Raw genomic sequence first — 24,875 nt, forward strand, 5'->3', positions numbered from 1 at the left:
TCGGTGGAGAAGAAATCAGTCAACGTTTCGAGCCCTCATGGCCCTTCAGCAGAACTGAAGCATAGTTTCAACAAGGGAGAAATATAAATTTATATTTCTCCCTTGTTGAAACTATGCTTCAGTTCTGCTGAAGGGCCATGAGGGCTCGAAACGTTGACTGATTTCTTCTCCACCGATGCTGCCAGACTTGCTGAGTTTTTCCAGGTAATTCTGTTTTTATTTTTTTTAAATTTTGTTTTGGATTTCCAGCATCCGCAGTAGCTTTTAGCTTTTTGTTCCTACCTTATCATTACTGTTTGGAGGCCTATAGACAATTATCACTGATGTTTTCCGCCCCTTGTTTTTCATAGATCCACCCAGACTGATTCTACATCTAGATTTTCTGAGCCAATATCCTCACTCACTATCGCACTAATTTGATCCTTAACTAACAATGCCACACCACCTCCTTTTCCTTTTTGCCTGTCCTTCCTAAATATCGAGTACCCTTGGATATTCAGTTCCCAGCCTTGGTCACCCTGCAGCCATGACTCCGTAATCGCAATCATACCATACCTGTTTATATCTATTTACGCTGTTAATTCATCTACCTTATTGTGAATGCCCTGTACATTCAGGTACAGTGCCTTTAGACTTGACTTTTTAACATTTTTACACTTTTTTTTTGCACTATGGCCCAATTTGCTGCTCGCCCTCATTTCCTCTGCCTTCCACTTTTACTTTTTACTTTTCTGTCTTTCATTCCTATCTTTGTTTCCTTCTCGTGTCTCCCCACTCATGTCCCCACCCCCCTGCCAATCTAGTTTAAACCCTCCCCCACAGAACTAGCAAATACCCCTGCGAGGATATTGGTCCTGGTCCTGCTGGGTGCAACCTGTCCAGCTTGTACAGGTCCCATCTTCCCCAGAATTGGTCCCAGTGCCTCTGGAATCTAAATCCCACCCCCCTACACTGTCTCTCCAGCCACATATCCATCTGGTCTATTCGCCTATTCCTGATATTGCTAGCATTTGGCACAGGGAGTAATCCTGAGATTACTACCTTTGAGGTCCTGCTTTTTAATTTATTTCCTAGCTCCCTATATTCTGCTTTCGGGACCCCATCCCTCTTTTTCCCGCGTAGTTGGTACTGATATGGACCATGACCTCTGGCTGTTCACCCTCCCCCTTCAGAATGTCCTGCAGCCGCTTAGTCACATCCTTGACCCTGTCACCAGGGAGGCAACATACCATCCTGGAGTCACGTCTGCGGCCGCAGAAATGTCTATCTGTTCCCCTTAAGAACAGAATGTCCTATCACTATTGCTCTCTAACTTTTTTTCAGTGCACTGAATTTTACAGCATATGTTTCCATGTAGCACAGAGTGCTGTGCCACTACCTGTGTTTACTGCTGGGTGTATTGTTCCGTCCCAAAGTTTAATGCTGTGTGTGAGAAATGTTCTTGTGTGTGACAGAAAACAAAGTGCTGATGAATGTCTGTTTTCAGATGAAGGGATATAAACATGGTGTCTTCATTTTTTTTGAATAGTGAATGCCATCTTAGGTTTTATAATTGAGGGAATAGAATACAGAAGTAAAGAGGTAATTCTAAACTGATACAAGTCATTTGTTAGTTTCTGTTAAGAACTTGGTTTTGTTCTTGGGGTGTGGGTGATGTGGATAAGGCAGCGTTTAATAACCAGAGAACTTTCAGAATTGACCATGGAAATGTGGGACTGGAGTCACATGTAGGCCAGAGCGGGTCAGTATTAATTGGTGCAGCTGTTGGGATTTTACAGAAATCTACCTGCTTTCATTACCATTTGCCTCTGAGTCAGAAGGTTATGGGTTTAAGTTCCAAATCAGGATTTGAGCACAAAATCTGGGCTGATACTCCTGTGCCTTAGTGGAGTGTCTTTCAGATGAGATGTTAAACTGAGGCCCTGCTTTCTTAGGTGACATGAAAGATCCCACGACAGTGTTTCAAAGAAGAGCAAGGGAGTTCTCCCTTGTGCCCTGGGCAATATTTATCCCTCGATCAACAGCACTGCAAGCTTCAAGAGATGTGCAGAGAGCAGCAAACACCACTCCACTTGCTTTTCTGTATTTCTCAAAAGCATCTGACACTGAGCGGGATGAGCCTCTACTGGAAACCAGATAAAATCGGCTGTCCTCCCAAGTTTCGCAGTCTGATGTGGCCCCTACAAGATAACAAGCACAGCATCATTCAGTTCGACTGTTCCACCTCTGACAGCTTTGAGATCAAGAATGGGCTTAAATGGGGCTGTGACTTAGCCCCTACTCTGCTTGGCAACTTTTCCACTGCCCTACTGACCTATGCTTTCCCTGCCAACATAGAATCATTACAGCATGGAAGAAGGCCATTTGGCCCATCGTATCTGTGCTGGCTCTCCTAAGGAGCATTTCACGTACTGTCACTCCCCTGCACATTCCTCCTTTTCAGATGTTTAGAAAATGTAGAAAAATTTATAGCACAGTAGGAGGCCACTCTGCCCATCGTGTCTGCGCTGGCCAAAAAGCAAGCCTCCCCCCACCCCACCCCCACTAATCCCATTTTCCAGCATTTGATTTGCAGCTCTGCAGGTTGTGGCACTTGAGGTGCATGTCCAGGCACCTTTTAAATAAGTTGAGGGTTTCTGCCTCTACTACCCTTTCAGGCAGAGAGTTCTTGACTCCTACCACCCTCTGGATAAAAAGATTTTTCCTCATACCCCTTCTAATCTTTCTACCAATCACTTTAAACCTTTACCCCCTGGTAACTAACCTCTCTGCTGAGGGAAATAGACCCTTTCCATCCACTGTATCCAGGCCCCTCACAGGCTTGTACACCTCAATCAAATCTGCCTTCAGCCTCCTCGTGGAAAGAGTTTATCTCCTCACATGATCACGTTTCAACCAATTCTACCACCACCACGCACAGCAAGTAGTGTACACAACGTTTTCGTACCGCTGATTCGATCAAGTACCAACATCATGCCTGAAGATGGAAGTCGTGGATGTCAGAAACACGGGTCTTTTTCAAGACCGGCATTGACTGTTATATCTGCTAACGTTGAAGGGTTCTCTGTAGCTAAACAAAACATCCTCGCTACATTATGCAATGAGTTGCAGTTGATGTCCTCTGCCTGCAGGAGACACATAGAGGAAGTGAGAACAACCGCCCAAAAAATACCAGGAATGTTCCTGGTTATTGAAAGACCTCATCGACAATATGGCAGTGCTATATTTGTTAGAGCTGGTTCAGTTGTAGAAGCCACTTCTAAAACAGAGAAGGATAACATCGAAATTCTAACTGTAGAGCTGAGCAAAGTAGTAGTGAGCTCAGTGTACAAGCCACCTGGCACAGATTTCAGCTTCTCTAACCCTGTACCCAACCTGCACAGTAAACCACAGATCATCATTGGAGACTTTAATAGCCACAGTACCCAATGGGGGTACAAGGAATCTAACAACGATGGAGAAGCAGTCGAAGAATGGATGGACGCTAACCAGCTTAGTCTCATCCATGATCCTAAAGTGCCAGCCTCCTTCCACAGTGCCCGCTGGAAATGTAGTTATAACCCAGATCTTGCCATTGTCAGCACCGACATCGCTGGCCTCTGCAAGAAGCTTGTCACAGACCCAATACCACAGACACAACACTGTCCTATTGGTATCCAGGTAAATGCAGCAGTGTTACCAACCATCGTACCATTCAAAAGGCGCTTCAACTTTAAGAAGGCCGGTTGGAACGGGCTTATACGAGCACTTGACCGCAAGGTTAAACGCATTAAACCATTACCTGAGCACTACAACCCGTTTACAAAAGCTGTCCAGAAAACAGCCAGAGGAAGATCCCCCGAGGTTGTAGAGCACACTACATCTCTGGCCTCACCAAGGAGAATGCTGAACTCTACTGGGAGTATGTCTCAATGTTTGAATCTGACCCCTTCTCAGAGGAAACAATATCTACCGGTGAGAGGGTGATGAGTATCTCTCAAGAGTGTCAAAACACCTGGGACACCTTAATAGAGACAACAGATCTTACAAAAAACAGCAAGAAGGCATGGTCTCTCATACACAAACTTGGAGGCGATCCCAAGAACGCTGCCCAACATCCAAATATGTCTGCAAACCAAGTTGCACACCAGTTGCTCCTAAATGGAAAAATCAACAAGAAACAACCAAGAGCACAACTAGATAGGAAGAAGTACAGCGATGACCCTGGCTTCACTGGACCATTCACCATGGAAGAGCTGGAAACTGGTATATCTAGTCTAACACATGGGAAAGCAATTGGTCTTGACAACATAGCAACGGAGCAGATAGAGCATTTTGGACAGCAAGCAAAGAAATGGCTCCTACAATTGTTCAACCACTGCCTGGCAACACACAAGCTACCTAATATTTGGCAGAAGGCACACATAATAGCACTATTAAAGCCCGGAAAAGATCCTTCAGATCCTAAGAGTTTTTGGCCAATTTCACTGCTTTGCCACACCAATAAGCTGTTTGAACACCTGATACTCAATAGGATAGCACCAACTGTAGATGAGAAGATCATTCCAGAGCAAGCAGGTTTCCGCCCCGGCAAATCAACAACAAGCCAACTGCTCAACCTCTCTCAACATATCGAAGATGGTTTTGAGCAAGGGATGGAACAGGTGCTGTTTTTGTAGACCTGTCAGCAGCATAGGTTACAGTGAACCATAGACGTCTCCTCTGCAAGATCCTAGAGATGACAAAAGATATTTACTTAACAGAGCTGTTAGAAAGCATGCTTCAGAATCGCTGGTTCTGTGTTGAACCAGGTGGGAAGCACAGCAGGTGGCGTACTCAGAAGAATGGTCTTCCTCAGGGAAGCGTGCTTGCACCGCTGCTGTACAACATCTACACGAATGACCAACCTATAGACGGTGTCACACGCCGTTTTATATCTGCTGATGACTTGTGTCACTGCCCAAAGCACTGATTTTAACACCGTGGAGAAAACGCTTTCTGAGGCCTTGGAGGGACTAAGATCGTATTATGAAGAAAACCACCTTCGCGCAAACCCATCAAAGACGCAAGTTTGTGCATTCCACCTCAGAAACCGTGAAGCCAAACACCAGCTTAAAGTAACCTGGTGTGGAGCAACACTGACGCATTGCGAGCACCCTATCTACTTAGGAGTCACCCTTGACAGATGCCTCACCTTCAAGAACCACATCGAAAAGACAAAGGCAAAAGTGAGCGCATGAAAGAACATCCTGAACAAGCTCACTAACACAAAATAGGCAGCAAGCTCGAAAACACTGCGAACCAGTGCACTTGCTCATTGCTATTCCACTGCCCAATACGCCTGCCCTGCATGGGAAAGATCTACTGATGCTAAGAAGATGGATGCCGTTCTGAATGCAAGCTGCCGACTTATCACAGGTTGATTAAAACCAACAAACACCAACAGCCTATATATCCTGGCGGGTATCGCTCCCTCTGATATAAGAAGAACAGTAGCCAGCAAGAAAGAGCGACTCCGTCAAACATCAGATGAGAGGCACCCTCTACATGGTCATACACCTACATCCAGCTGCCTAAAGTCAAGGAAGAGCTTCATGAACAGTGTTGTTCCATTACAATCAACCCCATCTGAAGCCCGCATCGCCTTGTGGAAAGACCGGCTCGCCAGTCTCGAACAGCCCCCAGCGATGGAAATTCTACCGGATGAAAGCCTTCCCCCAAGAGCTAATTGCAACTGGGCAACCTGGAAGTGCCTTAACAGACTTAGGACTGGTGTAGGTCGTTCAAAGGTGTCACTAAGCAAATGGGGATATACAACCAGCCTGACAACTTGTGAATGTGGAACTGAGCCACAGACTATGCAACATCTCCTGCAATGCCTATCGCTAGAGGAACCCTGCACTGTTGCAGATCTTGCCGAATTCAACAACAAGGCACAAAAATGTGTCCAGTTCTGGCTGGGCCATGTATAGACTGTCCGTGAACACGATAAGAAGATGATCACGTGGGAAACCCCTCAACTTTTCAAGACTGAAAGCCAAGACATGTCCAATTAGAGAACTGTATGCTGCTGCTGATGATGCACTCATTGCCCAGATAGAAGACCAGCTCAAAAGACTCATGGATCATCTGTCCCATGCTTGTCATGTCCTCCCTCACCATCAGTGTCATGAAAAATGTAATTATGGGACAGGGTGTTGAGTGTCTGCCTGTGTTCAGACTCCACAACGCACTACTGGAAGCAGTCAGTAAATACTGCTACCACGGATCCACAGTAACAGACAAGCTGCCTCTTGACAAAGAGCTCAGCGCGCACATTGGAAAGGCAGCCACCAACTTTGGCTGACTTACGAAACAGGCATGGAGAAACCACAAACTGACCTGTAGGACCAAGATGTTTATCTGTAAGGCCTGTATCCTCAGCACATTGCTGTATGGCAGCAAAGCCTGGACAACTTACACCTACCAAGAACAGAGGCTCACTACCCTCCACCTCTGATGTCTACGTTGCCTCCTTGGCATCATGTGGAAAGACACAGTCACCAATGCAGCAGCCCTTTCTAGGGCAAACATACCAAGCATGCTTGTGTTAATCAAGCAAAGGTGGCTTCACTGGCTTGGGCATGTGCACAGGATGGAAGGATATGCCATAATGGGTGAGTAGCCCATGCCAGGAGACCAGCAGGGTGCCCAAAACTGATTCAAGGATGCTGCCAGAAGAGACATCAATCATGACAAATGAGAAACTCTAGCGGACGATCGGTGTAAAACCAGCTGTGGGCAGGAGTTTGCCATCACGATGACGTGTGGTTTCAGAAGCTCCAAAACAGGCATCAGCCCTGCAAGCAGGCGTCAGCAGAATCATCCTGCACCATTGGCAAGGGACAACTTCATGTGCAGCACTTGTGGCTGACTTTGCCTTTCCAGAATCGGCTTATTCAGCCACCAAAAGTAGTACAGCAGATGATCTCATCTGACCTCACCAAATAGTGAAACTCTTTCGAGTTATCAACAGTCACAGATTGCAACTCGTTCAAGTACAATCACAGTTCTTGGTTTCCGGGAGTGGGACATGAACCCACAACCCTCTGATTCAAAGGCGAGGGTGCTATGAACTGAGCTACAGCTGACAAGCTGCATTCCCATCATCATTCGCAGATGGAAGGATGCCAACCAATTAATCACCAGCATTGCAATAACGCATTGACTGGCCCTTTATCTCGTTGCTGTTTTCAGGAGCTTGCTGTGAATTATTTGGCTACCTTGTTTCCTACTCTACAATTGTAACTGCAGTTCAAAAGTGCTTTGGCTGAAAGCACTTAGGGACATGCTGAAATTGTGAATCTTGCTATATAAATGCACTTATTTTTCTCTCCTCTCTCTCTCTCTCTCTCTCTCTCTCTCTCGTTGTTAGAAAATGGTTTTTTGTGGCCTAAATTATTGGATGAATGTTGTGGACTGTGGAAAACTGAAATTACTGGAATGTACCATTGTGTAAGACTTGTTGGCGTTTTCACATGCAGGTGTGCTGATCATCAGAGCTGTAGCAAATTCATTTTAGGAGCCCTTAGGAATTGTGGCTAAACGGGGAATAATACTGATATTAAACTTCATCTGTAGAATTGACAGGGCACAAGAGGCCAACGGGGAGCTGTTGTATTAGAGACATTTGTGATAAATAGCAAAGGATATTATGAAAAGATTGACACAAGTGGATAGGAAACGTAATTAAATTTTGTTAGTGTACATTGGTGTTTGTATTGTAAAACCACCCTGGTGTACATTCGAGTTTACTTAGTCATCTTTGTACATTCTGCATTGTTAGTAACTGACCCTGACTTTGATTTCTGTCAATGCAATAATTTAAAAGGTCTGTTTTATCTGGAGCTGTTCGGATATCCATAGTTGTGTATAAATATTTCAATGATGTTCAGTGTAGGTTCCTGGCGCTATTTTAATGAGTGACATGTCAGTGAAGATGTAATAGTTCAGGGAGCGTTGAAGCCTAAGGCTGTTTGACCCACATATCACCTGCTAGGGTCTGCTGCCTGGATGAGAGAGACAGATTTAATAGTGTCATTGTTGGCAGTTGGCTCCTGGAGTCTGAACTGAACAGAAGCAGCTTGGGTCCTGGCACACACAACAGGCAAAGGAAGCTTTTGGGAAGGATAGAAAGTTTAGGAAAGCAAAACTGTTACTACCTTGTACATTTTATTGAGTCCATTATCCTGTCTCGAAAGTGACTTGAAAGTCGATGTCTAGTGGAAATGAAAGTACACTGCTTCCTTTAGGTATCACCAGTTTGGATATTGTAGGCCTAACACAGTAGCGTTCTCAGCAATAAAATTCGGCCTGTGGATTCCTCTGTTTGTAAAGTGATACATTGTGATGTCCCCTCAGTTTTGCTTATCTGGTGTTTTCTTTAATCGCTGAAAAGAAAGTGGAACTTTCAGGCAGTTGCCAGTAACATGGTCTATTCAGAATGTGTGGAGTTTGAGCGTAATTGGAATGAATATAAAATGAGTCTTCACAGCAATGATAATGGTGTGCTGATGTAAGCAGTAAACAAAGGATGTTGGAATAATAAAAAAAAAAGTTTCATAGATCGTCTTGTAATTTTTTTATTGCAAAACATATTTTTGCCAGATGTACTCTTAATAGGAAAGGATTCACATCTGCAGACTATTATACTGCAGATGTGGAACAAACTGTCAGGCCTGAAATTATGGTTGCATTGTCTGGTATATTAAAAATTATGCAGGAAAATATACAGTAGCAAAGCCTTACCAGGCCAGAAAAGCTGGCCCAGTCTGATAACCTAACCCCAATTGGAAAACAGCCTTTACACGTTTGCACTTGCATTTAGCACGATAGCTTTCTCTGTTGTGCTGTGAGGAGTAAACTCTGTTCCTGGACGCACATCTTTGCAGCACCCAAACTAGGATTAAAGACTGCAGAGAAGCCCAGTTCTGAAATAAATTCACCATTCTATAATTTTGGTTAGAAGGAAATCCTAAACTTATTGTGCAGGTCTGACAGGAGTTACCACTTATTCAAACTGGAGTCTCTGTAAGAGGATCAATAAATGACAGCAGTATATTTTTAAAAAATCTAATAGTACATGCATTTGTGTTATTTTCCTTTTGGGAGTTTGTACAGGGTACCAAGAAGCATAATAGTGCCTCCAGCGGTTTCCGAACCAGTGTCGTAGACAATTGTGTTTGCAGCTTGCTGTTGACACCACCAATTGGAAAACCTGAATCTAAACAAAGCAGCAGACCCTCTATGTAGCATTATGGATCCCTGAAATAGGTGGGCTTCCCCAGAACTTCTGAAATCATGCTTAGATATCAAGTGTCAGGTGGGAGGCAAAACTGCCCACTAGAGGGCGACTGGTTGCAGTGGCCTCTTCACTCTTGTATGTGCCAGCAGTGCAGCTCTGCTCCTGCTGGTCTGGACAGAATGACTCTCGAATGGAGATCTGGAACTCTCTTCCCCAAAACAGGTGTTGAGGTTGGGGATCAATTGAAAATTTCAGAAGTGAGAGAGATTTTTGTTAGGCAAAGGTATCAAAGGTTTATGGAACCTAGGTGGGCAAATGAAGTTATGATATAGATCAGACATAATCTAATTGAATGGCAGAACAAGGTCTAGGAGCTGAATAGCCTCCTTTTCCTATGTAGTAGGCTCGAGGATCTCCTGTTCCATGTTTTTAGAAGCCTGAGCAAAACTGTTGTGTTTTGACTTTAGAGTATGTGTGCATGTGGTATTGTTTTAAAATTGATCCAGATACCTGCAACACTGCTCTGCAATAAAAATGAAAGGGTTTGAACAGTTGTAGGATAGGATTGAAGAGCTCCTTCTGATTGTCCTGTCACATTAAGAATTATTTATTGTATTTGGTGGCTGCTTTTTCATTTTCACTAATCTCTTTATTGTGTCCTGCCAATTTATGCACAGCAAGCTCCCAGAGGCAGAAAATTGATGATGGCCAGATATTCTGTTTTTGGGATGTTGCTTCACCAAGTGTGAGGGTGAGAGGGAGAAGTTGAGTAAACTTTGGGAGGAACTTGGTGATGCCACTGTCCTTTCACCTCATAACCTATATTCAATCCTAGCCCTAGCTTATGGGAGAGATACTCCTTTCCACTTGGCTTGAAATATATTTTGGACAGCCTTAAACCCAGTTCTCATTGGGCTTGGGACCCAACAGGCCTACCATACAGCCCCAGATTGTCAAACTCAATCTAATAGGCCATCTGGCTGGTGTGCAAAATAGAATGGTCACATTATGCCAGTAGGTAGTCATCTTCATTTGAGACAAGGTGGCCCCAACTCCACATATCTGAAGTTTCTTTATTGATAGTTGTTTTTTTTTTGCCTTTGGTCTATTCTTTGGGGTTTCCATGGCCATTGAAAGTATTAGCATTTGGAACGATATTTCAGTGGCAAATATTAGGAAAATGCTGTGAAACAGACTTGACTATTTCAAAAGTAACACCTCTGGAAAGATCCCAGTGTTGTAGCATCCCACATGCTCTACACCATGTCTATCACAACACACCCCCCGAAGCACACAACCTGCTCAGTTGACAGTTGTCTCCTTCTGCAATTGAGAGAAACTTTCAAAATTGAAGGCTTCACCCTCCAAGGGAGTTATTCGGTTTGTGATGGGAAGAGAAGCTAACCTCACACCGTTGACCCCAGCCTGCTTTGAACAGCTGATACAACAATGAAAGGACTCCTCCCCCATCTCCCATCCGAGAAGAAATCTGAGGTTGAAGCAGCCAGTACCAGTCCCCTCAACAAGCTCCAGCTGCCCCAGGACTAGGGCAGCAAAATTCCATTCCGAATGGTTACCCTGCCTCTAAGCGTTTTGCCTGAATGCTGCACTTTGCCTTGACACCCTGTGTGTAGCTTACACAAGATAGACTGGTGCATTAAATCAGTAATTGAAGTTGAACCAAGGTAGTTTTATAAGTAGAAAAAAATTAGATGGAACTACATGTCACAAAGTGAATCGCGTAACTGGTCTGACCTGACCTGTACTCCATACCTCGCTACTGGGTTTCTGGCCGCTTCATCCCTCCCCTTGTCATCTAGCAGCTGCTCAAAGCAATTGGTGATGACGTATCCGAAAGCTTTCTGCATGACGGCAATGGGACCGGCTAGAATAACTGTTCCTTGACGCCCAGAAGGCATTTGACAAGACGCCACATCAAAGGATACTACACAAAATAAGAGCTCATGATGTTGAGGGTAATGTATTAGCATGGATAGAGGATTGGTTAGCTAACAGGAAGCAGAGAGTGGGCATAAATGGATCCTTTTTGGGTTGGCAAGATGTGATGAGTGGAGTGCCACTGGGATCAGTGCTGGGGCCTCAACTATTTGCAATCTATCAGGTAAGAGGTAGGTAGCAAAGTAAGTTGTGAAGAGGGCATAAGCAGTCTGCAAAGTGATAAAGATAGGTTAAGTGAGTGGGCAGATGGAGTATAATGTGGGAAAATGTGAACTTGTCCACTTTGGCAGGAAGAACAGAAAAGCAGTATACTATTTAAATGAAAAGAGATTGCAGAACTCTGTGGTACAGAGGGATCTGGGTGCCCTGGTACATGAATCACATAAAGTTAGTATGCAGGTACAGTAAGTGATTAGGAAGGCAAATGGAATGTTGGTGTTTATTGCAAAGGGATTGGAATATGAAAGTAGGAATGTTTTGCTACAGTTGTGCAGGGCTTTGGTGAGACCGCATCTGGAATACAGTGTACAGTTTTGGCCTCCTTATTTAAGAGGATATAATTGCATTAGAAGCAGTTCAGAGAAGGTTCACTCGACTGATACCTGGGATGGGTTGGGGGTGTTGTGGGGTGGGGGTGATTATCTTGAAAGGTTGGACAGGCTGGGCCTGTATCCACTGGAGTTTAGAAGATTGAGAGGTGTTCCTAATGAAACATACAAGATCTTGAGGGGACTTGACAGGGTGGATGCTGAAAGGGTGTTTCCCCTTGTGGGAGAGACTAGAATGAGGGGGCACAGTTTAAAAATAAGGGGTCTCCCATTTAAGGCTGAGATGAGGGTTATGAATCTTTGGAACTCTCTTCCCTAGAGAGCAGTGGAGGTAGGGTCAATGAATATTTTTAAGGCAGAGGTAGAACAGGATATCAAAGGTTATTGGGGGTAAGTGAGAAAGTGGAGTTGAGGCCACAATTGGATCAGCCATGATCTTATTGAATGGTGGAGCAGGCTCGAGGGGCTGAATGGCGTACTGCTCCTAATTCGTATGTTTGTCCAGTGACAGGTCCCCTCCCTCCTGTCCTTGCTGCTCCTCCAATCATAGATTCTGTCTCTGGTGGAGCAACAAGAGCAAGAGGGAGGCAATCCTGTTGTATTTAGCCTCAACAAGCCACCAGGAGACTTGTGTACAGGTTTGATCGTTTATTATTCAAGCGTACGCAGGGAGACAGCCTTGGGCAGTCCAACGCCAAACTCTAAAAGGTTACGAGTGTTCACTCCTTATATACCTTTGGTCACGTACACGTATTCTAACCATGCCAACTTACAATCATGTGCTTCTCTGGTCTCAGTTACTTGTTTCCTGTGTGTACATACATCAAGCATTGTTCTCGCCCATTAAAGACCACCAAATCTTGCTGATTGTGCAGGAGCCTGGGCCCCCTTGATTTCAACGCCCATTCCCTGGTCTTGTCCTTTGTTCTACTAGCTTGTTTGTCTCATTCCTTATCCTGTCTAAAGCATATCTGCTACACCCCAGCTCTGCTTTTCTGCTTATAGTTCTGTTTTTACTAAAACACATTTCTACCAATATAAAATTATTAACCCTTTCAAAACCTGTGATTGGAGTAGTTGGGGCAGCCAGCATGGGAGAGACAGAATCTGTTACTTTTTTTTCATTTGTTCATAGGATGTGGGTGTCGCTGGCTGGGCCAGCATTTATTGCCCATCCCCAATTGCCCTTGAGAAGGTGGTGGTGAGCTGCTGCCTTGAATTGCTGCAGTCCATGTGGCATAGGAAGGGAGTTCCAGGATTTTGACCCAGTGACAGTGAAGGAATGGCGATATAGTTTGTGTGTGACTTGAACAGGACCTTGCAGGTGGTGGTGTTCCCATGCATCTGCTGCCCTTGTCCTTCTAGATGATGCAGGTCTCTGGTTTGGAAGGTGCTGTCGAAAGAGCCTTGGTGAGTTGCTGCAGTGCATCTTGTAGATGGTGTACACTGTGTATTGGTGGTGGAGGGAGTGAATGTTTAAGGTGATGGATGGGGTGCCAGTTAAGTGGACTGCTTTGTCCTGGATGATGTTGCGCTTCTTGAGTGTTGTGGGAGCTGCGCTCATCCAGGCAAGTGGAGAGTATTCCATCACTCTCCTGACTTGTGCATTGTAGATGGTGGACAGGCTTTGGGGAGTCAGGAAGCGAATTACTCTCAGAATTCCCAGCCTCTGACCTGCTCATGTAGCCACAGTATTTATATGGCTGGTCCAGTTCTGCTTCTGGTCAATAGTAACCCCCAGGATGTTGATAGTGGGGGATTCTGTAGTGGTAATGCCATTGAATGTCAAGGGGAAATGGGAGATGTCCTTGAACAGAGATAACGTTTCGAGTCCATGTGACTCATGTTTGGTTCTAAAGAAGAGTCATATGGAATTGAAACATTAACTCTGTCTTTCTCTCCACAGATGCTGTCAGACCTGCTGAGTTTTTCCAGCATTTACTGTTTTTGTTTCAGATTTCCAGCATCCGCAGTATTTTGCTTTTATTATATATGAGAGATGTCCTTGTTGGACATAATCATTGCCTGGCATTTAAATGACAAGTAACATTTGCACCTCACATCAATCCAGGCCTGAATATTGTCCTGTCTTGCTGCATATCAACATGAATTGCTTCAGTATCATAAATGGTGCTGAACTTTGTGGAATCATTAGTGAACATCCCCATTTCTTATGTTGGAGGGAAGGTCACTGATGAAGCAGCTGAAGATGGTTGGGCCTGGGACATTCCTGTGAGGAACTGCTGCAGCAATGACCTGGGATTGAAATGATTGACCTTCAATAACCACAACCATCTTCCTTTGTGCTTGGTATGACTCCAACCAGTAGAGAGTTTTCCCCCTGGTTCCCATTGATTCCAGTTTTGCTAGGGTTCCTTGATGCCACACTCGATCAAATGAGGCCTTGATGTCAAGGGCAGTCACTCATCTCACCTCGGGAGCTCAGCTCTTTTGTCCATGTTTGTACCAAGGCTGTAATAAGGTCAGGAGCTGAGGGGCCCTGGTAGAACTCAAACTGAGCGTCAGTGTGCAGTTCATTGCTAGGCAAGTGCTGCTTGATAGCACTGTTGATGACCCCTTCCACCACCTTGTTGATCGAGAGTAGTCTGTTGGGATGGCTATTGGCCGGGTTGGACTTATCCTGCTTTTTGTGTACAGGACATACCTTGGCAATTTTCCACATTGATGGGTAGATGCCAGTGTTGTCGCCGTACTGGAACAACTTGGCTGGGGTCACATCTAGTTCTGGAGCACAAGCCTTCAAAATGATTGCCGGAATATTGTCAGGCCCCATAGCCTTTGCCGTATTCAATGACTTCAGCCTTATCTTGATATCATGCGGAGTGAATAGAATTGGCTGAAGACTGGCATATGTGATGCTGGGGATCTCCGGAGGAGGAGCAGCTCCTGGCAGATTCTGTTTCTCCCACGTACAGGGGCGACTTCTTACTGGTTGCCCTGTAATTCAATTTTCCCAGGCTTTTGGGGGCTTTTGAAGGCGGATATCCCCTCCACCCCGTGTATTTACTATTCAAACAGGAAGAATTTTTTGAGCTGAGGTTTGGGTGTACAAACCTATGAATTAGGAACAGGAGTAGGCCACTGGGCCTCTTGAGCCTGCTCTGCCGTTCAACAAGGTCATGGCTGACCTGATAGTAAGCTCAACCCCACGTTCCCGCCTACCCCTGATAACCTTTCACCTTCTCATTTATCAAGGATCTATCTAGCTCTACCTTAAAAATATTCCAAGACTCTGCTCCCATTGCCTTTTGAGGAAGAGAGTTCCAAAGACACATGACCCTCGGAGAAAAATTTCTCCTCATCTCTGTCTTAAATGAGCGTCCGCTTATTTTTAAACAGTGAACCTTAGTTCTCGATTCTGCCACAAGAGGAAACATCCTCTCAATATCCACCCTGTCAAGAGCCCTCAGGATTTTGTGTTTCAATCATGTCACCTCTTAGTCTTCTTAACTCCACTGGATACAAGCCTAACCAGTCCAACCTTTTCGCATAAGACAATCAGCCCATCCCTGGTATTAGTCTAGCAAAACTTCTCTGACCTGTCTCACCTGTGCTCTGTACAACAGAAGCATAACCTCCTTGCTTTTGTATTCAATTCCCCTCATAATAAACAATAACATTCTATTAGCTTTCCTAACTACTTGCTGTTCCTGCATACTATCCTTTTGTGATTCATGCACAAGGACACTCTGATCTCCCTGAATCTCCAAACTCTGCAATCTCTCACCATGTAGGTTTTACACTTTTTTTATTCTTCCTGTCAAAATAGACAATTTCACATTTGCCCAAATTGCACGCTATTTGCCAGATCTTTGCCCGCTCACTTAACCTAATTTTATCACTTTGTGGCCTCCTTGCATCCTCTTCACAACTTATTTTCCTACCTATCTTTGTGTCATCAACAAATCTAGCAACCATACCTTCGACCCCTTCATCCAGGTCATTTATATAAATTGTCAAAAGATGCGGCCCCAGCACTGGTTGCTGCCACATCACTCATTACATCCTGCCAACCAGACAAAAGCCCGTTTATGGCTACCCTCTGTTTCCTGCCAGCCAGCCAGTTTTCTATCTATGCCAATATGTTAACCCCGACATGATGAGCGTTAATTTTCTGCAATAACCTTTGATGTGGCACCTTATCAGATGCCTTCTGAAAATCTAAGTACAGTACATCCTCCGGTTCCCCTTTATCCACAGCACACGTGCCTCCTTCGAAGAACTCCAATAAATTGGTTAAACATGATTGCCCTTTCACAAAACCATGTTGACTCTGCCTGATTGCCTTGAATTTTTCTAAGTGCCCTGCTATAACATTTTAATTGCTTCTAACATTTTCCCTATGACAGAAGCGAAACTAACTGACCTGTAGTTTCCTGGTTTCTGTCTCAACCCCCCCTGCCCCTTTCCCCCTAACCCCTCACCCTTCTGAATAAAGGAGTTATGTTTGCTATTTTCCAATCTAATAGAACCATACCTGAATCTAGGGAGTTTTGGAAAATTAAAACTGTTAGAGAATAGAGATAGTTTAAGCAAGTTATATGTGCATTTGGGTGTGTTAGGAATAAGGTATATCTTTAAGCTTAAGTTTAATTTGTATTTCTATAATTGTGGGTTAAAAGGATGAAACCTGAGTTTTAGTTTCACTTTAAAAGATGCCTGCATTTTAATGAGATTTTATGACTCTTGAAGGGGGATTAAATAAACAACATAGAAAAAAACTGCAGTTGCTTAGCAACAGGGTTCCATAGAGGGAGGCCCCATACCCTCTCAGACAGAGAAACCGAAAGTAGTTTGAGTTCAGTTGAAAGGAGTTACCAGCAGAAGCAGCGTAAGGAAAGGGACAGATAGCAAGCCCCAAACTAAAGTTGAAACCAGCTGCCAAGAGAAACTGGACAGGAGGGAGCTGCAGGAAGCAGGTTTCCCTAACGAACAGCAGAAGAGGGGTCAAAGAATGAACAGGAATCTGGAATAGGTCCTGTTCAGTGAAGTTGTGAGGAGCAGAGAAAGGCTCCAAACTTAAAGGTAGAAAGCCGCAGGACGCAGATTTAAAGCAATATAGGCTTGCAAGAAGCCAGCAGATCCAAGGAAACAGCTGAGGTCTGCAACTCTTTACTATGGGCATGTGAAGCAGTGGTGTTCTGTTTGCACACGGCTTAGCATTTGAGAGAGAGTGGGTAGAAGGAAGCTTGAATGCACATGGCGAGAACCTTGTGGAAGGTGTCGGAGAGAAAGCGTTGTTTGAGAGATAATTCCAAAGCAAGTTCTTTGAGAGTGGAGATTGGAAACCCTTGTTTAAAAAATGGAGTTTAGTGAGACTGGTTGACTCGCGGTGTGACAAATGTCTGGCAGCAGTTGATGAGAGATCCATAGCATCTGTTTGGGGTGGCATCTGTCACTTGGATTCAGAGTGCGGTGTGTCTGACCACAGGTCGCCAATTGGTTTACATGGACTGTGTATTTACTATGAACATCAGAGTATAAAATAGCTTTTGTAACTTGTTATCCTTACGAATCTGTATATATCCGTAAAGGTATAGTTATGGGTGAAGGAGTATTGTAATATAGTTCATCTTTTCTTGTTTGATAAATGTTTTATTCTTTTGTTAAAAGTTCATCAGCTGACTCTATGACTGTTCAGTAGCTACTCTCCATGTTTCTAAACAAAAAATAAAAGTTAGGATCTATCCTAACAGTGAGGAGAGAGCCGGGAGTTCAATTTAAAACAGCGAAGAGAGAGCCGGGAGTTCAGTTTAAAACAGCGAGAGGAGAGCCGGGAGTTCGGTTTAAAGCAGCGGGAGGAGAGCCGGGAGTTCGGTTTAAAGCAGCGGGAGGAGAGCCGGGAGTTCGGTTTAAAGCAGCGGGAGGGGAGCCGGGAGTTCGGTTTAAAACAGCGAGAGGAGAGCCGGGAGTTCGGTTTAAAACAGCGAGAGGAGTGCCGGGAGTTCGGTTTAAAACAGCGGGAGGGGAGCCGGGAGTTCGATTTAAAGCAGCGGGAGGGGAGCCGGGAGTTCGGTTTAAAACAGTGAGAGGAGAGCCGGGAGTTCGGTTTAAAGCAGCGGGAGGAGAGCTGGGAGTTCGGTTTAAAGCAGCGGGAGGAGAGCCGGGAGTTCGGTTTAAAGCAGCGGGAGGGGAGCCGGGAGTTCGGTTTAAAACAGCGAGAGGAGAGCCGGGAGTTCGGTTTAAAACAGCGAGAAGAGTGCCGGGAGTTCGGTTTAAAACAGCGGGAGGGGAGCCGGGAGTTCGATTTAAAGCAGCGGGAGGGGAGCCGGGAGTTCGGTTTAAAACAGCGAGAGGAGAGCCGGGAGTTTGGTTTAAAACAGCGAGAGGAGAGCCGGGAGTTTGGTTTAAAGCAGCGGGAGGGGAGCCGGGAGTTCGGTTTAAAGCAGCCGGAGGGGAGCCGGGAGTTCAGTTTAAAACAGCGAGAGGAGAGCCGGGAGCTCGGTTTAAAACAGCGGGAGGAGAGCTGGGAGTTCGGTTTAAAACAGCGAGAGGAGAGCCGGGAGTTTGGTTTAAAGCAGCGGGAGGGGAGCCGGGAGTTCAGTTTAAAACAGCGAGAGGAGAGCCGGGAGTTCGGTTTAAAACAGCGAGAGGAGAGCCGGGAGTTCGGTTTAAAACAGCGGGAGGAGAGCCGGGAGTTCGGTTTAAAACAGCGAGAGGAGAACCGGGAGTTCAGCACACAGAACGGGCCTGTGTGAGAAGGGCAGCAGCAATGGGAGATAAAAACTGGCGGTAGAGAGCCCCTTCAACCTGTCAGAGCCGAAGTGTGACATCAGTGGAAAACATGTAGGTGATTGGTTGGTATCTCTTCCGTGTCTCTTTTTATTGGCCAAGTGGTTTAAATCAGGAGACGTTATTACAGCTGAAGAGTACAGTTAAGAAATTCACTTCTAAAATATTTAACACCCAAATTAATTAAGTAGAATAGAGATGGCTGGGCAGGTGATGTGTTGCAGCTACAGTATGTGGGAGCTGGTGGATGACGGTGCGATCCACGGTGACCACATCTGCAGCAAATGTTGGCTGCTCGAGGAACTTTGGCTCAGAGTTGATGAGCTGGAGTCCGAGCAGCAGACACTGCGACATGTCAGGGAGGGGAGGAGTGACCTGGACACTGTTTCAGGAGGCAGTCACACCCCTTGGTCCAAATTTGGTGCAATTAATCTGTGGTCAGGGGCAGGATGGTGTGACTGCAAGTGAGACAGGTATGGGGATTCATAATTTAGCTTTGGAGGACCTTCAGACAGTGCCCTTGTCCAGCAGGTATGAGGTTCTTGCTCCCGATGTGGACGAGGGCACAGACTGCAGGGAGGATGATCGAACTGACATCAGCACTGTGGTACAGAGTGCCATTCAGGTTGGGGGGAAGAAAAGAGAAATGTAGTAGTAATGGGAAATAACATAGGGAAATATATTCTGAACTCTGCAGCAAAGACAGAGTCCCGAAAGCTGTGTTGCCTACCTGGTGCCAAGGTTAAGGACATCTCTTCTGGGCTGGAGAGGAACTTGGAGTGGAAGGAGAAGGATCCAGTTGTCGTGGTCCACGTAGGTACCAACAACATAGGTAGTACTAGGAAAGAGGTTCTGCTGAGGGACTACGAGAGGCTCGGGGCTAAATTAGAAAACAGAACCACAAAAGTAATAATCTCTGGATTACTACCTGAGCCATGTTCATATTGGCGTAGGGTAAATAACCATCTTCAGCTGCTTCATCAATGACCTTCCTTCCATCAGAAAGTCAGAAGTGGGGATGTTCACTGATAATTGCACAATGTTCAGCACCATTCGCGACTCCTCAGATACTGAAGCAGTCCATGTCCAAATGCAGCAAGACCTGGACAATATCCAGGCTTGAGTTGGCAAGTGGCAAGTAACATTCGTGCCACACAAGTGCCATGTAATGACCATCTCCAACAAGAGAGAATCCAAGCATCGCCCCTTGATGTTTAATGGCATTACCATCACTGAATTCCCCACTATCAACATCCTGGGGGTTACAATTGACCAGAAACTGAACTAGACTAGCCATATAAATACTGTGGCTACAAGAGCAGGTCAGAGGTTAGGAATCCTGCGGCGAGCAACTCACCTCCTGACTCCCCAAAGCCTGTCCACCATCTACAAGGCACAAGTCAGGAGTGTGATGGAATACTCCCCACTTGCCTGGATGAGTGCAGCTCCCACAACACTCAAGAAGCTTGATACCATCCAGGACAAAGCAGTCCACTTGATTGGCACCACATCCACAAACGTTCACTCCCTCCACCACCGACGCACAGTAGCAGCAGTGTGTACCATCTACAAGATGCACTGCAGGAATTCACCAAGGCTCCTTCGACAGCACCTTCCAAACCCACGACCACTACCATCTAGAAGTACAAGGGCAGCAGATAGATGGGAATACCACCACCTGGGAATTCCCCTCCAAGTCACTCACCATCCTGATTTGGAAATATAACGCTGTTCCTTCACTGTTGCTGGGTCAAAATCCTGGAACTCCCTTCCTAACAGCACTGTGGGTGCATCTACACCACAGAGATTGCAGTGGTTTATGAAGGCTGCTCACCACCACCTTAAGGGCAATTAGGGATGGGCAATAAATGCTGGTCTTTTGAGAGAGAGGCCAACATTCCATTAGCTGCTTTGATTACTTTTCATACCTGTCCATGAGCATTCGGTGACTGGTATTCGCAACAATCTATATGCTCCTTTGTTTCCGACCCTAAAGAAAATGTTCTAATTGTCTTTCTCAGATCCAGCCACTCACACCTTTGACCTTGTGCCTGTTCGGATTGAGCTTTTTCAGCCAGTGCGCCCTGCATAGTTAGTCTATGTCCCTTTGAAACGTCTTGCTCCCATCTACACAACTTAGTGTAAGTCCAAGATAAGAGCCACCTGTGAACTTGGATTTACAACTCATGTAGGGTGGGCTTTCATCCAAGTAATTGAATTATGAAAACAGATACCAGCACAGGTGCATGGGAAACACCACTTGGCAAATGGATGAAAAGATTATGATTCTACTGCTGCACCAGTGCATGGCCCACTTGGACATTCATAGTGCACTTTATCTTAAAGCTTGGAAACAGTAACAATTATAGGGAACAAGCATGCTTAATTATGCTAGGGAAGCATTAATTACATTCATTGTGCAGACGCAGCAGTTTATCTTGAAACTACATCTAGTTTTAGGAGCAAAGTGGATTCATGCTGACATTTTAAATCTGTTGGGGAACACCAAAACTAACATGTTGAACTGTTGACTTGGTGTTTAGAAGTGGTAATGTTTCAGTCAGGGGTGCAGAACTCTCACACAACCAGATAGAATTTTTTGAAACTTCATATGGGAGTATTCTAACCATTTCTTTCCAATTACTTCTTGGTCACTTTGTTTGAGACTGTTATACATGATGGCATTTACCCTTGCTAAAATTCTGCGGAAGGACAGTGAAATATTGTTCACGATTTCTGTAAGTTTCTGTAGAGTCACCAATGTTTCTACATCTGAAAACAAAAATACCTGGAAAAACTCAGCAGGTCTGGCAGCATCGGTGGAGAGGAGCACAGTTGACATTTCGAGTCCTCATGAAGGGTCATGACGACTCAAAACGTCAACTGTGCTCCTCTCCACCGATGCTGCCAGGCCTGCTGAGTTTTTCCAGGTATTTTTGTTTTTGTTTTTGTTTTGGATTTCCAGCATCCGCAGTTCTTTGCTTTTATGTCTATATCTGAACATGTTCCAGATCTGTAAATGTCAAATAAAGTTAATGACACTTGCTGCCGGGTTGTTGCTAGGATTTCAGTAAAGTACATTAGTGGGAGTCTTGCTGCATGTGAGGTATTTACCTTTTCCTCAATCTTTCACTACTTCTAAAGTTGAGGGTTTTGTAGTGAGAGACAGAACTTGTCTGTACCACTAAGGGATAAGGAAACTCTTCTGTAGCTGTACCGTGTAGTAAAGTCTGCCTCAATTAATATGAATCTCCCTTGAGCTGTAATTGTGTTGATGATATACTGCACCAGTGTTGAAGCATATCAGATCATGTGCAATGGAGGCGATAACATGATCGGCCTGATAGGATTTAAGGAGCCTTGTGACAACCGCGTGACTTTTAATCAAAATCTCCAATCTCTTTATTACAAAGAAACATTAAAGGTTTGCAAGGACTGAGATGTAATGTAGGAGTTAAAGGAGTTTCAAAAGTTCTTGCTTCAACCATATTCAACTTAATCATCTCTATAATTTAAACCACACCAACCTTTTAAAGGGAAGTGTAGATGGCAGAAAACCTTTGACATATCTTAAAGATTCCTTATTGTCCAGGCACAAATCTCTTGCCAGCAAAGGACAGCAACATTAATTCACATTTATACTGCACCTTTCGTATCATAAGCTCCCGAGGTGGAACTGGCTGGGAAACAGTAATAAGGAAGGTGACTAAAAGCCTGGTTAAAGAAATGAAGTTGGGGGTGAGGGGGGCTAATGAGGGCGAGAAGAGAGTAATAAAGGAATGAATTGCTGAAAGTAGGGCTGAGACAGCTGAAGCCTCTCAAGGGAGGCGGGTGAACACGAACCCAAGAATTAGGAGCATGTGTAGGCCATTCGGCCTCTCGAGCCTTCTCCACCGTTTGCTAAGATCATAGCTGACCGCATTGTGGCCTCAACTCCACTTTCTTAACCTGCTACACACAACCCTTGACTCCTTTGTCGATCAAAAATTTACCCAACTCTGCCTTGAATACATTCAACGACCCAGCCTCCACTGCTCTCTGGAAGAGAATTCCACAGACTGACGACCCTCTGAGAGAAAAAAATTCTTCTCATCTCAGTTTTAAATGGGAGACCCCTAATTTTTAAACCGTGTGTTCCTTAGCTCTGGACGACTCTGCAATGGGGAGTCTAGGAGGATGTACACAACCACTCTGTCAAGTTCCCTCAGGATCTTATATGTTTCAGTAAGATGTCCTCTCATTTGTCTAAACTCCAGTGAGAATAGACCCAAGCTTACGCTAACCCCTTCATCCCGGGAATCCGTCAAGTGAACCTTCTCCGAACAGCTTCTAATGCAGTTATGTACTTAAGGAGACCAAAAATGTGTACACAGCTCCAGATGTGGTCTCACTGGGCCTTGTACAGCTGCAGCAACACTCCACTACTTTTGTAATCTATTCCCTTTGCACTAAATGGCAACATTACATTTCCTAATCTCTTGCTGTACCTGCATACTAACTTCTTGTGATTCATGTACCAGGGCATCCAGATCCCTCTGTACCTCAGAGTTCTGCAATCTCTCTCCATTTAAATAATAAGACCATAAGACATAGGAGCAGAAATTAGGCTATTCGGCCCATCGAGTTTGCTTCCCTATTCAATCATGGCTGATAAGTTTCTCAACCCCATTCTCCTGCCTTCTCCCCGTAACTTTTGATCCCCTTACTAATCTATCTCGGTCTTAAATAATATGCTGCTTTCCTAGTCTTCCTGCCAAAGTGGAAAAGTTCATATTTTCCCATATGCCATCTGGCAAATTTCTATCCACGTCACTTAACCTGTAGAAATTTAGCTGCACATATTCATACGTGGGGAGCTCTGCTTTACAGGCAAAAGGAACATATTTAAGGATTGTGCCTTTTATGAATTAAACAAAACATGGTGTGCAGTTGCTTTCTGGTGTTTTCTCCATGGCAATGCCTCAGCCAATCAGAGTAGACTTGTCAGCCAATCAGCACCCTTTTTCTCCTGTAGTATAAATTGTTGTGATCTTTTGAAAGTTGGCATTCTTGCTTTTGTTCTGAGTGCACGATCAAAAGTTTTGCAGCATGTTTCTCCTTTCGGCAACATTCAGTGTTGTTAAAGGTGGCCCCCTCCCAGTTGAGTCTGCTAGAGACGTTCCTGTGATATTATTTGCATAGGAATATTGGAGCCAGATTTCCTTCTAGTGGACAGATCTTTAGACTTCCAGATAGATCAGCACAATAAATCTGAGTCTTAACTTATGGCAATATCTTTTTATAACTCTTGTTTGTGTCCCTCTGACTCAAACCTTCCATTTGTGCTGCAACCTGCTGTTTGGCTTGTTTAAAGAAAAACTCGTTGGTAAGAGTTGGATTTAAAGTTTTGGCAACATGATTTTGAATTGAGAATCTTTTAGAATAGGTGTAATTGTCAGAAGAATTCAAACTATGTAACGAGAAAAGTTTTCATTGGTACTATAATTCAGGACAAAGTTGATTTACCATCAGATAAAGCCTCAGAAAAGATTGTTCCTTATTGAATTTCACATTATAGTGATTAAATGTAAGAACATGTCCAATAACCATTAGATGATGTCATTATTTTGCAGGCTGGCTGGAAAGAAAACCATGCGACTTTCATGAATGAGCTGAAGAATCTTCAGGCAACAGGCCTCACCACACTCGGGCAAGCTCTGCGGACATCCTTCGATCTGTTAAATCTGAACCGTTTGGTTTCTGGAATAGATAATTATGGTCAGGTAAGCACAGTTAAGCGTTTTAAAAAAATCCCTTGGCTGCTTTTACCCCTTCAGTTAGTAACTGAGTTGTTTTTGTAATTGTTGTCTGTGACATTTGTGGTATTTAAAGATAAAATGCACTTTTTCAAATAAAGCCTTTTCTTGAGATTGAGGATTTTAAAAATTGATAATTGATATTTCATTCCATTCTGAAATTTGTGTCCTACAGCCCAATTATAAATAAAATATTTTCACTGAGTGGCACATCATCAAAATTTAGTTGCTGTATAACATGCACTAAACTTGTAACCCAGTGTTGTATACAAGGTGGTGAATAACCTGAACATTGCAGAAAGGAAACCCTGGATCAGTGATATTACTGAGTACAAAATCTCTTTCTGGCTGATGGCCAGTGGTGTCAATGGCGCAGAGCTCTCAACATCGTATAAAGTCAGAAGATCTTCTCTACCAACTGAGAGATTTCTGGACTTTTTTGACATATTCCTATGTTTTCATGGCAACTTTCAGACGTAGTTTGTTCCACATAAGAGTGCAACATTCAATTGTGTAACTTAGCCACAATTGTTTGCACAGATTATTTTTGACAACACT

General features: G+C 44.4%; 1 protein-coding gene across 2 annotated transcripts in view; it reads left to right on the plus strand.

Moving 5' to 3' along the window:
- Positions 1-24,875, plus strand: part of ints6l (integrator complex subunit 6 like) — a 197,686-nt gene that overhangs the window by 18,927 nt on the left and 153,884 nt on the right. For both annotated transcript variants that reach the window (XR_013577382.1, XM_078547714.1), the window contains exon 3: positions 24,135-24,284. Coding sequence is in view for 1 of the 2 variants with exons in the window: in XM_078547714.1 (XP_078403840.1) it covers positions 24,135-24,284 (150 nt within the window). In the remaining variant the exon portion in view is untranslated. The remainder of the gene's footprint in view (positions 1-24,134; positions 24,285-24,875) is intronic.

The sequence above is a fragment of the Cetorhinus maximus genome, chromosome 8 (genome assembly GCF_964194155.1).
Source record: "Cetorhinus maximus chromosome 8, sCetMax3.hap1.1, whole genome shotgun sequence".
NCBI classification, from domain to species: domain Eukaryota; kingdom Metazoa; phylum Chordata; class Chondrichthyes; order Lamniformes; family Cetorhinidae; genus Cetorhinus; species Cetorhinus maximus.